The 14,310-nt window shown below is 37.0% G+C and overlaps 2 protein-coding genes across 7 annotated transcripts in view; both read right to left on the bottom strand.

The window, feature by feature from the left end:
- The window catches only part of vta1 (vesicle (multivesicular body) trafficking 1), a 39,317-nt gene extending 34,442 nt beyond the window's left edge, over nt 1-4,875 (bottom strand). Inside the window, exons 1-3 of one of the 3 annotated variants that reach the window (XM_079888208.1) lie at nt 4,636-4,875; nt 3,817-3,870; nt 3,640-3,727 (exon numbers count right to left, since the gene is read on the bottom strand). In XM_079888208.1, the coding sequence (XP_079744334.1) occupies nt 3,640-3,664 (25 nt within the window). In that variant the 5' untranslated portion in view covers nt 3,665-3,727; nt 3,817-3,870; nt 4,636-4,875. Of the gene's footprint in view, nt 1-3,639; nt 3,728-3,816; nt 3,871-4,635 lie in introns of those variants that run through there. The other 2 variants (XM_079888209.1, XM_079888207.1) reach the window with 2 other exon arrangements.
- A 2,124-nt stretch (nt 4,876-6,999) lies between these two features.
- Nucleotides 7,000-10,975, bottom strand: gje1a (gap junction protein epsilon 1a). 4 transcript variants are annotated; one of them, XM_079888681.1, is made up of 4 exons: nt 10,874-10,975; nt 10,639-10,776; nt 9,571-9,753; nt 7,000-8,500 (listed from the first exon to the last, which is right to left on the bottom strand). In XM_079888681.1, exons 2-4 carry the CDS (start codon nt 10,666-10,668, stop codon nt 8,099-8,101), a joined length of 615 nt encoding a protein of 204 aa, XP_079744807.1. In that variant the 5' UTR covers nt 10,669-10,776; nt 10,874-10,975; the 3' UTR covers nt 7,000-8,098. The 4 variants fall into 4 exon arrangements, with proteins under 4 accessions (XP_079744807.1, XP_079744808.1, XP_079744806.1 ...); XM_079888682.1 differs by having other exon boundaries at nt 10,639-10,735; XM_079888680.1 differs by having other exon boundaries at nt 10,639-10,975.
- Nucleotides 10,976-14,310: the final 3,335 nt, after the last annotated feature.

Here is a 14,310-nt window from a genome sequence, read left to right as displayed (position 1 = left end):
TATATGTGTTACTAAGCGTGACGGTGAAGATGGATAGGTTAAACTATAATTGATAGCTGTCAAATTATATTGTTTCCCATACATTGGTTCACAATATCAACACAGCCTTTTGGAAAATGTATTTGTGGTTGGCATTGCCATCGTTGAATAAACAAGAGCACTGCACGTTTTAAAGTCAAAACGTGGCGCAGGTGTTTTTATATGAATGTATTTTTGAAGGGAACTGACTGTCTTTAGAAAGGTTTTGATGTTATTTTAAGCACAGAGCGCTGCGCTGCTTTGTGTACAGCCGTTACCGGGGAAACTGTTTCTGACGCGCCTACATCGCCTCCTGCTGGCACCTCTTTGTAAAAAGCATCATTTTATGCAAACCTGTGTTAATACTAGTGTGTATTTTTCTACAATATTCACTCATGACAGTAAAACAGGGCATTCTATGTCAATCTACTGCAGTATTTCATATCTCAAACATTAGAAAATGTGGTTAACACCCAGTCATGTTTGAAAAAATAAAATGCCGTCATATACCGTGAAACGGTATAATTTTGAAAAATACCATGATATGGATTTTTGGTCATACCGCCCAGCATAGTATGCGGTACATTTCACTGTGGAATTTCACTCTTTGGTAAATCAGTCGCAATTTTGGCGCAGGCTTTGCAAACAGACTTTGAAATGAATGTCATGCCAAATCTACCTCACACCACACTCTGCAAAAACCATCAGGCTTCTAAGACATCCGAATCTGTGAGCATGCAGACTAAACGGCTTGAATGATGCATACAAAACATGCACACTAACTAACAGCTGTTCAATTATAAAAGTATTATTGAAGTTCTTCAGTGTTCCTCAGAGCTTCACATTCTGTTGAAATGTTATCTGGTTCCTTTCAACTGCAATGGCACTGTCTTTCAATAATATCGGTTACCATCATATTTTTAAAGTTAATTTCATTGCACAAGCCAATGATGAGCTGTCATCAGATGATTGATGATCTCACTTGTGACATGAATTTATCTTTCATTATTTATTTTTCTGCATTACTTAAAAAACTTGTGTATTTTTGTTGTGGATGTCCCAATTGGGATACAGGATTTTCAATTTTCAGCGTGTTTTTCAATCCAATGTTTGTGTTATATTTTGGTTTCAATTTAAAAATGTAACTGGTAGTGTACAATAGGCACATAATATCTTGAAATTGACATTTTAATCGAAGGCACCTGAATCTAATCAAATCATAATTGTATCGCAGCATGTTGGGGTATCGGCAAATATCGTATCGCTGGCTAAGAGAATTGATGTCAGATTGTATCATGAAGAAACATCCGATTTACACCCCTAGTACACAATAGTTTATTGAACTCAGTCTTGGCATTTAAAGATTGTACATTCCATTGCCTTTTTGTTTGTGAAACCACATGAATGATTTTAATTAGTGTTTTGAATAAATATATTCAGGGGCATTTCCCCAGATGAGGCAAGGGAGGCACTAGCCACTTACACACATACAGTCTTTACTGGTAAAGATAACGACTTTATTCAACAATTTCTTCTCTTCTGTGTCAGATATCCTATGCTATTCGCTTAGCAAACAGTACAACGCTTCCAGGTTCTACCCTAGAATTCTGGCTAATTATTGGCCGACGTGGTTCACGTGAGCACCACGACACATGCGTGTGATACTGATGCAGGAGCTGGCCAACGGTGAGCCGGCATTCTGACGTAAATCCCAGAAGCACTGTACTGTGTTTACTGCAGGAATCGCGTAGGACAGCGATTCCCAAACTGTGGTCCGCGGACCACTAGTGGTCCGTGAGGGTACTGCAGGTGGTCCGTGGAAAGGCAAAATTAAATATAAAATAATATTTTTTTTATCTTCATTTTACCAGGAAATTCACATAAAAAAAGTAAAAAGAATATGTAGGCCTATATTGATGTAACATTTTAATTAAATTGTCAAGTTATTGTGTGATTACTAAAAAAGCCTAGTGGTGTTCGGCCGTGACATTCAAGTTCAGTGCCGTTAGAACCACAACATGTTCGGTGGATAGCAACAGGTTCTCTGAAGAGAAAAGGGCAGAGACAAATATGTTTTCATTATCACATCACATCACACGCATAGCCTTTAATGGTGCGTTCACACCGGATTTCGCTTCAAACTTGTGTTTTTACGCGCGTCAATTTCGCTCTTGACGCGCGAATTGATACAAAGTGGTCAAGCGTATCACTAGACGCGGCAGGCGCGAATTTGACATATGATCCCTTTTTGAATTTGACGCGCTATTCGCGTCCGGTGTGAATGCACAGTTAGGCATAGGCAGTTTATATGAAACGAAATGTTTATAAATGGAATGAATAAGACCTGTTATTATTTTAATTTCCAGTTAGTTTCTTGATCTCGCGTTTCTGAAATGTTTTGCGGATGTGCTGTTAAGTGGACAAACTCAAGCCTTGGTACTTTTTGAGGACTTGTAAAACTCTGAAGATTAATAATCCCCTAAAATCACCAAAGGTTTTGAAATGTTGACTATATTCCAGTGTTCTTATTACTGTATAGATTTCATACTCCATTGCTATGGAAATAAGCCTGTTGTTCAAATTAACCTGATTATGCCCTCGGGCGCTTGAGTAAATAAATAAATTAAATATGTGGCAGCCGTTGTGTGCAGTAAATTTTCTTTTAACAAGCCTGTTGTACTGATGTGATGACCAATGATAGTTTTAGAGCTAGTAAGCCTATTTAGAGGTGCAGATTAATTCAGGTAGGACTCTGTGTAGACATATTTTATTATGTGTATTATGAGGTGGTCCGCGAAAATTCTTGATTACAAATAGTGGTCCACACACACAAAAAGTTTGAAAACCCCTGGCGTAGGAGATCTGACACAGAAGAGAAGAAATTGTTGATTTTGTGTCTATTTGACAATTTGTGTTTAAGAGCAATAAGCAGCAGCAAAAAAAAAAAAAAAACTCAATTTAGCCTAGTACTGAGAGGCGACTTTATGTGCGCGCAGTTTGGGTGTGTACAATTATGCCCAATACATGCAATCTGACAGCGAAATTCAAGCTCTAACAGCAACAATATTCATCCGGAGCAAATGAAACGAGTGAGAAAGGGGAGGCTGGTTTGTGTGTCAACTCGCTGTCGGAGAGATAAGATAGCGAGAAAGCGCAGCTGGTATCGTTTATCTATTCTGTGAAAAATGAGTATTGGAAGCGTTTCAGATGTTTCAGTATCGATATGCATCGAAATATCGATTTTTTACAACACTAAATTGCACCTAGTTTATTATTTCAGATGTCTTTTTAAAAGAGTACAATTTGAAAAAGTATATTAGGCCTATATTAAATTCAACCCGCCATAGTGGCTAGTAGGAGTGACTGCGTTACACGCCACTGCTGAAATCCAATTATATATTCATTCATTGACCAAGAAGCGTATTTCAGAGGGGAAAAGGTGTTTATAAAAGATTTAGTGAGGGATTTAATAGATTATAATAATAATTTGATATAAAAAAAATATTCAGGGAAACAAATTAAAAAAACACTGCAGAGTTTTATGACATCACTAGAAGCATATGGCTACAAAATATGCATGTGTCATGAATCATGCATCACATGACGTGAGCCCAGACTTACGGGATAATGGGAAAAAGGGGACCATTTAGAGGCTCAAGGCCTGCGGATGGTCCCTGGTGGACCCTGAGCATCCGGGCTGGTCACCTTCCTGTGATGTAAAGAGTCATCTCAGTCTGTCACACTACAAAACGATTACAGTATTGCTAAAAATAGATGTACATGCAAAGTCTGACACACCTACACCTAGATGATGATTCATCTCTTGCGTTGTGCCAAAGTCCTTCAAATAGCCTGGGGAAAAAAGTCTTTACAACACTGATACCCTCACTATGCAAAATAATGACAACATTTACAACTTCTGAGTAAAATATACTGTATACGGGGTTGTGGACATTTTTCCCTAGTCATCGCATCACACCTCAATATGGACGCACAAGGAACTTGTTTTTCCAGCATTGCGTGGTGAGAATGGCAGCAACTGTCCCTTACATGATTCAGCATATATCTGACCACTTACTTTGACTTGCCATAAAGAAACAAACTGCTTAATGAATGATTACCTCTCAACTACACATCTCAGAACAGCATTAAATTAAATCTAGAACATGAAAGTCTCTGTGATGTACTAACGTTAGTGATGCAGTGAAGTTTCAGCCAAACATTTCAAAACAAACCAGTTGACGTTAGCCAGTCCTGCTACATTTGTAGCTAAACTTGCTGCGTTTGTGGAAAACTACAACTATCCAGCTGGGAAGCTTTTTTTACATAAACGCAAGACATTTCAACTTATAAATATTCTACACTATCATATTGGACAATTTAAACTAAACATGATCAAAACAGCAGATGTTAGCTTAGCAAAGAAACTGAAGCTAACGTCCACAACAGACAGATTTAAATATGTCGAACTACTGCATGTAAATATACATATATATATGAGTAATTAAAACCATTTTATTAGAATTTCCTAGGATAATCTGAAAAATGACAAGTTTAATAAACCAAAGAGAAGGGAGGGAAGGCTAACAAAACAAAGCGATATGTTTACAGGCTTACAGTAATAAGCGACCACCGGTTCTCTTTTCTCGTGTTCCTGTGCTGTTCTTAAATGGTGCTGGATCGCTTTCAGCTGCGGTGGGAGAGCCATCCTGAAGAGAAGTAACTGTTACAAACTTCTACAAGAGCCGAAAAATGGCTAAAAACAAAGATGACAAGCGCTCGCGAAGGAGCTGCTTCCGCGTCTTCACGTGAACGCGCAACCACGCCTTTACTGACCTCAATAGGTGAGGAGGAGCAAATGGCCCACAAGAATCTGCGATTATTTTTATTCGGCATATTGACTTACCGTTATATACAGAGAAATCTGTAAAAGTTTTATTTAGTAATCATATACTTGAAGGTGTCATTTGTAATTTATTTGTCATATTATATTATTTGTTTTAATTAATTAGGCTATAGGCTAGGGCAGTGTTACTCATTGCGCGGCTCGCGAGCCTCATGCGGCTCGCCAAGCTTTAATTTGTGGCTCGCATGGCGGTAAATATAATACGTTGATATGATAATGCATTCACTAGAGATATTTCATAAAACCATTAATAACAAGTAGGGCTTTAACATAACCCTTTAAAAACTAAAAGTGTCAGCTCTATTACAAATAATTTCGATCGGATTGAAAGGGGTGGTTTATCGAGAGAACGTGAAAAAACTTGATCGACTGAAAACCGAAACTGAAAGGACGACGTATGACGCGCTGAACGAGCTGTTCTCCTGATGAATAAAGTGTCACATAAATGAGTGTCCTGTCATTCTATAATTCTCCTTTCACTCAGCATCTGTGAAGTGAAGCAGGACAACGGCTCAGATTATCATACAGACGACTTTGGGCATTTTTACTGCGTGATAAATACAAACAGCATGGCACAACGGTTCATATGTTCATATTCCGATTTGAATCTTTTGACTTATAAACACGCACATCAACCCGATCATGTATCACATCACGATGTTTAGCGTTCATGTAAACTACAATACATTCAGATTCATCAATCGGAATGAATTCAGTCCGACTGAAACAAAAGTTGTGCATGTAAATATCCAGTCTCTGCAGAGATGCCAGTTATATGGCGGTCTTTCCAGCTCTTAACGCTGCATGTGCTCTTGGTTGGTTCGATAGGCCTACAAGATGGGCTAATGTAGAAAAAAATAACTTAAGGTCATTCTGGGATGAATATTTTCTGGAAATCCCTTTTTTTGTTTTCTTTTTTTTTTTCATTAAAGGAAATCATCTTGTCTCAGTTACAAATTTGACTGATAAATCATAAATAATGTTTTTTTTTTCACCCTTTTGTATTTATTGCATTGCATATTGTATTGTTCAGGGGTGACAGATTGATAGGCAGACATGGTATTTATGACTGGATGTAACTTTTTATACTTTGCGGTAAAATGGCTCTCCTACTGACTTTGTCCTATCAGTGCGGCTTGCATGAAAAATATAGTGAAGACCACTGCGCTAGGGTATTACACGAATAAAAAGTCCAAATGTTTCGCTTTTCTGTTTTTGTTCTTTGTTTTATATTTGAGTTATATATTTACATTAATAAAGAGTTATAATAATCAACAACAGTGTTCTTTTGTTCAAATGTTGTACAATGGTGAACCTATAACGTTAAGCTAGGTTTACTGCAGAGGTTAAAGGGATAGTTCACTTTGAAATTAAATTTTGGTATGTTTTAGCTTACCTCAAGGGCATCCAAGATATAGGTGTCTTTTTTTCCACAGTAGTTTCAATTTTGATATTTTTAGGTCAAACTGTTCTTGTCTGTCAGTCATATAATGCAGGTCTGTGGTCACTGTCTCAAAGAGCATGCACAGAGTCCAAATTAAAACAATTCCCCTTCGTCCAAATTAAACAATTCCCCATCCTACACATTGATGGCCTAAGACACGAAACGAGCGGTTTGTGTGAGAAAACGAAACCGTTTTCTCACACAAACCGCTCGTTTCGTGACTTAGGCCATCAATGTGTACTTACGATGGGGAATTGTTTAATTTGGACGATGGGGAATTGTTTTAATTTGGACTCTGTGCATGCTCTTTGAGACAGTGACCACAGACCTGCATTATCTGACAGACAAGAACGGTTTGACCTAAAAATATCAAAATTGAAACTACTGCGGAAAAAAAGACACCTACATCTTGGATGCCCTTGAGGTAAGCTAAAACATACCAAAATTTAATTTCAAAGTGAACTATCCCTTTAATGCTATTGTAAAATAAATTACTTTAAGAGCCCCTCGTAAAGTTTTAGTTCCTGTTATTCAATAGATTCAGCTTTTATTGTATTCCAATTCTAGTATGTGTAAATATCACTGATATGGTATGGTGTACTGTACACAAAAAGAGTGACACAACTATTTTAAACATTTTTACTTGATTGAAACTTCACAAACATTATGAAAGCATTGTATCAGAAAGAGTGCCGTGGATTCACAAGCAGTTCTGTTTATTCTGACTATGAGTTACTTTACACTAAATATTTCCCTAGACTGATAATACATTATGGCAGTCATAATATATGCACCAATTATGTTACCTACTGTATATGAAAGTTTTCATGCATAATCATATCTTAAATCCCATAGACACTGGTGATCAAAAAAAAAAAAAAACAATATAGATGATCAATTCTCTAAACATAATACAAAAGCTATTACTCCAACAGCTGTGGTGTTGAAACAGTGGGAAGGCAACTGCGAGAAGATGTGAAGGCCAAACCTAGTTCACAGTATGCTATGTTGTACCTGAGATGAAACACTTAGCTGAGAATAATAACAAAAAGTTGGATGGATGCCTGATGAAAATGTCGATACAAATACTACAAACACACAAGATAATTCTGAAATGGACTGAAAACTATATGGAAATCAACACCATGATAAATATACTATCAATGTGCATAATCGTGACTAAGTACGCAGTACCACTGACCAATCAATAATGTTTTTAAAAATGTATGCCATGTTGCATGTACTTATTCTTCCTTATTCCCTTTTAAGAAGAATGAATCATTGTTGAAATTTAAATCAAAGAATATTTGGCAAAATAGTGCTCGCAATTTGTGTAGTAATTCAATATAATGTAGAATTACTAAATACTTGTCTTTAAAACTTTAACTTTTTATTTTAAATACTCTAAATACTTAAGGTTTAAATTAACTTACACTAGTCAATAAATGAAAAAGATATATATATTTAAGTTACTCCTGCAAGAGAGGTGACTTATTTAGGCTTAAATAAGTTGGCTTTAACTAAAAATATTAATGAGTCCCTTGTCATTAATTAGGCTTGTTTTTTTTCTTCCCAGAAAAGGATTAATAAATTATCTAGTTAAAAAAAAACATGTCTTTCTGTGTCTACCACCAGAAAGTCTAGAGGTATGTGGGTTTATGTCTTGTCTGTCATTCAGAGACCCATAGAAGACATAAAACTAACACTGTTGAAGCAAACTTTCTAAATTCTCAAGACACTGGCTGGTTTAAAAAGCCAATTCTTCGGAACAGAATCTCAAAAATCTCAGCTATACAGAGGAGTATGGTGATGATTGTAAAGGTGTACATTGCACTGAGGAAGATAGTCTTCTCAAAGTGTTCAGGGACCATACACTTTGAGATGTTGAAGATCTTCGCAAGGGCACTGGCATCGCACATATAGATAGGATCAACCAGAAACCCAAAGAGGTGCCTCTGAAGCCAAAATGCTAACACTTCCAGAATTATTCTCAACAGGACAGAGATGATGTAGAAGACTGTGGACATCGGTCGCTGAAGGATCTCCTCCTGATCTATATTTTTACAGGCAGCATAAAGATGAAACACAGCTCCAGGTACCAAGACAGAGACTAGCTGCAACGCCCAGAATACCTACAAGAAAAAAAAAAACATTTATGTTACTTAAAATTAGGCTTGAATTGTCATGAAACGGACATTGCGATAGTCTTTTCTATATCTGAGTGAAGCAGCTTCTCGGACAAGAAAAATGTAGGGGGCGGGACTTAATTTTTTCCATCAGGAATTGATTGGATTGTTGGATCGTTATGATTTGCTATTGCTGTAATGTGAATGACATTGTCCTGTCCTCACACCAGTAAACTCATCATCATAAAAGAGAAGAGATGTCGCTGCAAGAGGGAGCGGAAGATATTTTGATTAAAGATTACGAGGGCATGTGAATAAAATAAAAATAAAAAAAAGATGCACAGAAATATATATATATATATACAGAAATATTTATTATAAATACTGAAATATATTCCATAAAAAAATAAGAATTGTCCATTTTGATTTCATGGTGAGCTTGTTTTTGTTTTTTCAATTTGTCCTCAAATATGTTTTTTTATTCAAGTTTCCACCAAAAAATTAAAAGTGATTATAGGCCATAATACATCTTCACAAGCAGCTTCTCATATTCACTGAAATACAGTTTTACATCCAGGTTTTGATTATCTGCTTTCTTAAATAGTTTTTTAAGACATAGTAGAATAGAGTAGTGCACTTTTAAAGGCCCGTTCACACCAAGAACAATAACTACTATATTAGCATCCACACCAGCAGGTGATATCGTTCTGTTTATTCTCAGCGCGTGCTTGTCTGTCACTTTAAAGGCTCGAGCAGGATGGATTCTGATTGGCTGTCAATGTTTTTATCGTTCATCAGCTGGATAAAATCGTTTTGAAAGTGATTCCAACGATATTGTGAACTCAGCTTTTCTTTAATACTATATCTTTATTGTTATCTTCCTTGGTGTGAACGGGCTTAGTTCCAAAGTTATATGGTTTTATTAGCAAAAGCTGATGGAATTTCCCAGAATTCATCTATTTTTCTTTCTTATTACTTCCATATATTCATGTTCACTTTTGGCTGTCATTTCATGTATATTTTCATTAAATCACAATAACAGATTATTAAATTCATATACTTTCAGGCACTTTTACCTGTGGTGTTATAGGCCTGAACTGGTTGTAACAGTAAAGGTTTAATTCCCTTTTGTCTGGATCACAGCTGAAGTGGAGGGCCTCATTGCCATAGACGGCGAATCCAAGGACTCCAAGGAAGAACGTACGCACAGAGCCGAAAAACAGCGTGTGGAACTGGCCTATCACCGTCGGAGGCCTGAGCTGAAACATGCAACGAAGAGATCTTAACACGCATTCCCTAAAACCATTTTCAAACACAATATGTCTCTAATGTTGCATACAAGGTCAAACTTTAGACTGCATACTTACACATCCTTCATAAAAGTTTTTGATGTAGTTTAGTGACATAATTTGGCTTCACAGCTCTGCATCATTCTATGGTTGCTTGTCACCATCATTGCCAGTCTTCTGGCCTCGGGCAGAGGCAGATAGCAATTCTGAACCTCAAAATGACCTTTCGCTTTAGAAACCCCTTTGTCAATGCAGTCTCTTTTATCCGCAGTGCCTTCATCAATTTACTTACTCAGTGCAAAAAAACAAACCAAAAAAACAAAGGCCACAGGACATGTGGTCAGCTCATAGGCTAATCCCTATTCAACCATGTCAGCGAAAAAAACAACTCTTGCATCTCACAATAGAGCAGAGCAAACATGACAATTGCAACAAAATGCAATTGTATCACTGGGCAAATCACATAATGGAAAACAACAATTAACGGGTTAACAAATATACTCATAATTCCCGAGAAGTACTTAAACAGGCAATTGAATTCAAGCCAACAATGACTGCCATAGTGCCTTTTGTAAAACAATTTGAAAACTGATTAAGTAGTGATATCCTGGGATTTTGAGATCCTTATAAGGGTTTCCAGACACCTCTAACTTACATTTATGTAAATAGTTGTTTAAATAAGACCTGTTATTCTTTATAACGTACATATATACTACATTATCTATCTCTGATAACAGTTACCAGGCCTACTGAAAGTTTCTCTAGAATTTCCAGTAGTGTTTCTTCAATAAAATAGCACGAGAAACGTTCACACGGTAAGAAACGTGTTAAATCTTCTATTAAAAGTCCACACACCAACCGTAATCCAGGCGGAGTGTTGTTCATCCCCCTTCTTAATCAGAACCGAGGTCCTGCTCTCATGTCACTGCGTCCCGAGGGAAAGAAGGACCTGCTGGAAAAGCAGCATGTTGGGGGCGCCTTTCTGACGGCAAGCTTTTTTGAGTCATAAACCAAAGAGCAAACAGACAGGCAAGCCATCAAAGAAACGTAGCAAAGAATAGATCATTATGGCCACAGAGATGCTAATTACCGGAATAAGAGTACTGGGGTCTGGCGGTCATATACGGTCATTGCGCACGTGGTGCACACGTCAGTCAAAGTGATGCTTCATATATGACCGTGCTTGATTGTTTGTTTGCGCATAGAGCTCAATGGCATGATGGAGGAGGACTCCATTTTTATTGGTATATTGCCGTTCAATGGATGTTGTGATGTTTGGGATGGGTTTGTCTATTTACATCGTGTTATGCATTATATCTGAGAATAAAAAGTTTTAAAAAAGAATACAAAAAAAATTCTCTCCATATGAAACCTATTCAATAAATAAATAAATAAAATGTCATAAAAAAAAACAACAACCTTGAATACATATCTAATGAAAAAGTTTTCATTTTCCATCTCTTCCGTCTAATTAAAAGGAATCTTGAATCTTTGAAAAAGTTAGCAAAAAGATTATTTCATTAAAACGTGACAGATATGTTTCAGTGCTGATTTTTTTAGATAATGGTGAAAGAAAGCCGTATAAGGCCACCTGTTAATTTACTGCAGAAAAATAGCTCAATGATTCTTCTGTAATTAATTTTGTCTCTATATTACCATTGTTGCATCAAGAGCGTCATTAAAGCCAGCAGATGTCACTAACTCAACATGACATCACTACATGCAACCCAAGTGAGTGGCGAAATTATATTAATTTAGCCTATTACCAGAGGCCACATTTACATCAGGAAACATCTGTGTTGTGGTAAACTCACACACACACACACACACACACACACACACACACACACACACACACACACACACGTTTTATGGGCACTTTCCATAGACATAATGATTTGTATACTGTTCAAACAGTGTATTCTATCCCCTTACACTAACTGCACCCCTAAACCTACCCATCACAGAAAACTTTATGCATTTTTACATTTTCAAAATACATCACTTGATTTATAAGCTGTTTATAAGCTGTTTTCCTCATGGGAACCAAAAACGTCCCGATACTGCCATCTTTGTGGGGACATTTTGTCCCCATGATGTATGGATTATCAAGCCACACACACACACACACACACACACACACACACACACACACACACACACACACACACACACACACACACACACACACATTTAAAATAACAATGCTACTCTCTGCAGTGCTGTTCTTATGGCAAGCTGATTTAACATGTATTCATTAATAGGCTATATTTTTGTTCCAGTACTAGTTTTTTAATGAATCCAATAATTAATAGTAAAACCAGAATAGTTACCAGAATCAACTCGTAGGAAGCGTATAGTGATGACTAGTGTCAAAGAATGAATTAATAGTAGTTTATAGATTGTATGGATTATCAAGCCACACACACACATTTAAAATAACACACATTTTAGATATAAGAAATTGTGCTCTCAGGGTGTGAGTCAAGGTGAGAACCAAGTCAAGAAGATGAACTAGAGACACTAGAGACATAGTGCGGCAGTGACTTGTAATGCTTTTCATTCCTAGTCTGAAACTCATTCAGGTATCCCTTGGCTGATCTTTAAAGGGATAGTTCACCCAAAAATGAAAATTCTGTCAGTAATTACTCACCCTCATGTTGTTCCAACCCCGTAAGACCTTCGTTCATCTTCGGAACACAAATTAAGATATTTTTGATTAAATCTGAGAGTTGTCTAACTCCTCCATAGGCTTCTAAGGGACTGAAACTTGCTGGCCCAGAAAATGTATTAAAGACATTGTTAATATAGTCCAAGTGACTCCAGTGGCTCGATCTTAAGTTTATAAAGAGACGAGAATACTTTTTGTGCGCAAAAACAAACAAAAATAACGACTTTATTCCACTTTTCATTTCCTTCTCTCTGGGCCTCTGGTCTTTTCACGTAGTGTTTAAGCGTAGCACGTCTGTGTTGTACGTCACCACGTATCACACATGACCAGCGTCGGCCAATAGTGAGCCTACGTGGTGACGTGCAACACAGACGCGCTACGCTTAAACACTACGTGAAAAGACCAGAGGCCCAGAGAGAAGGAAATGAAAAGTGGAATAAAGTCGTTATTTTTGTTTGTTTTTGCGCACAAAAAGTATTCTCGTCGCTTTATAAACTTAAGATCGAGCCACTGGAGTCACTTGGACTATATTAACGATGTCTTTAATACATTTTCTGGGCCAGCAAGTTTCAGTCCCTTAGAAGCCTATGGAGGAGTTAGACAACTCTCAGATTTAATCAAAAATATCTTAATTTGTGTTCCGAAGATGAACGAAGGTCTTACGGGGTTGGAACAACATGAGGGTGAGTAATTACTGACAGAATTTTCATTTTTGGGTGAACTATCCCTTTAAGCAGAGCAGAACCAGTAAGAGTTGCCAAAACACTCCATCATTCCTGAATAAAAATTGCTGAAAGTTTGAACTAAGCCTTTTAAAATGAGGCTTCTGCAGACCCTCATGAGGGTTAAAAGCCTCTCTATCCAGCATTATGGAGAAATAACAGGTTGCACAGACCAAAAGCAAGAACGACACTCTTAAAAATAAAGGTTCTTTATTGGCATCAATAGTTCCATGAAGAACCTTTACATTCTACAAAAGGTTCTTTATATCAGAAAAAGGTTCTTTAGATTATTGAAATGGAAAGAAAAAAATGGTTATTTTAAGAACTGTTCACTGGAAGGTTCTTTGGGGTACTTCTATGACATCACTGTAATTTTGGATCCTTTATTTTTCCAATATAGGTGAGTGAATACAGTGAATGCAACACCATGATAGATTGGTTCTGAGGCCAAGGCCAAATGAAAATCCAATTTCAATTTCAAGATTTGTCTGGACAAAGAACCTTTGTCATCAGCAATTAATGCATAAATATTTGCTGTGTCTGTTTATTTTATCCAAGGATGAGAAAGCAAACCTAACATGAAAAAATCTCATACCTGTTTTTCTACTCTAGTTGTCCTGACCCAGTTGGTTTCCTGATTACGTATTTATTGCCATTCTTCCATCGGTAAATCCCCCATGCGAGTCATAGAAAGAGCATGAAAGAGCTCCAGTCTAACTCCGATAAGAGGGCGCGCGGACAAAAGCTGCACCTGACGAGTCCAGAAAGCACAATTCCAGTTTGCGCTATAGGCCTACTGACGAGCGACTGCCCAACATTGTTCTTTCATATATGGGAATTCAGGGGTTTTAGTTTATTTATTTATTTATTTTGGTATGAAATAAATAAATACACTTTAAAAACCAGAAGGGTGAATGTTGTGTGGAAGATGGGGAATTAACACATTTAGCTGGTAGACAGACAGACAGACAGACAGACAGACAGACAGACAGACAGACAGACAGACAGACAGACAGATAGATAGATAGATAGATAGATAGATAGATAGATAGATAGATAGATAGATAGATAGATAGATAGATAGATAGATAGATAGATAGATAGATAGATAGATAGATAGATAGATAGATAGAA

Source organism: Squalius cephalus (genome assembly GCF_949319135.1).
Source record: "Squalius cephalus genome assembly, chromosome: 12".
Taxonomy (NCBI): domain Eukaryota; kingdom Metazoa; phylum Chordata; class Actinopteri; order Cypriniformes; family Leuciscidae; genus Squalius; species Squalius cephalus.
This window is presented reverse-complemented; position numbering and strand designations above follow the sequence as displayed.

What these genes read in the sequence shown, in the direction of transcription:
- gje1a (XM_079888679.1), bottom strand. Translation starts at nt 9,900, where the DNA reads ATGTCACTAAACTACATCAAAAACTTTTATGAAGGATGT. An exon ending in AAAACTTTTATGAAGGATGT is followed by an intron (nt 9,754 to 9,861) that starts GTAAGTATGCAG and finishes TGCATGTTTCAG; the next exon opens with CTCAGGCCTCCGACGGTGAT. An exon ending in TCAGGCCTATAACACCACAG is followed by an intron (nt 8,501 to 9,570) that starts GTAAAAGTGCCT and finishes TTTTTCTTGTAG; the next exon opens with GTATTCTGGGCGTTGCAGCT.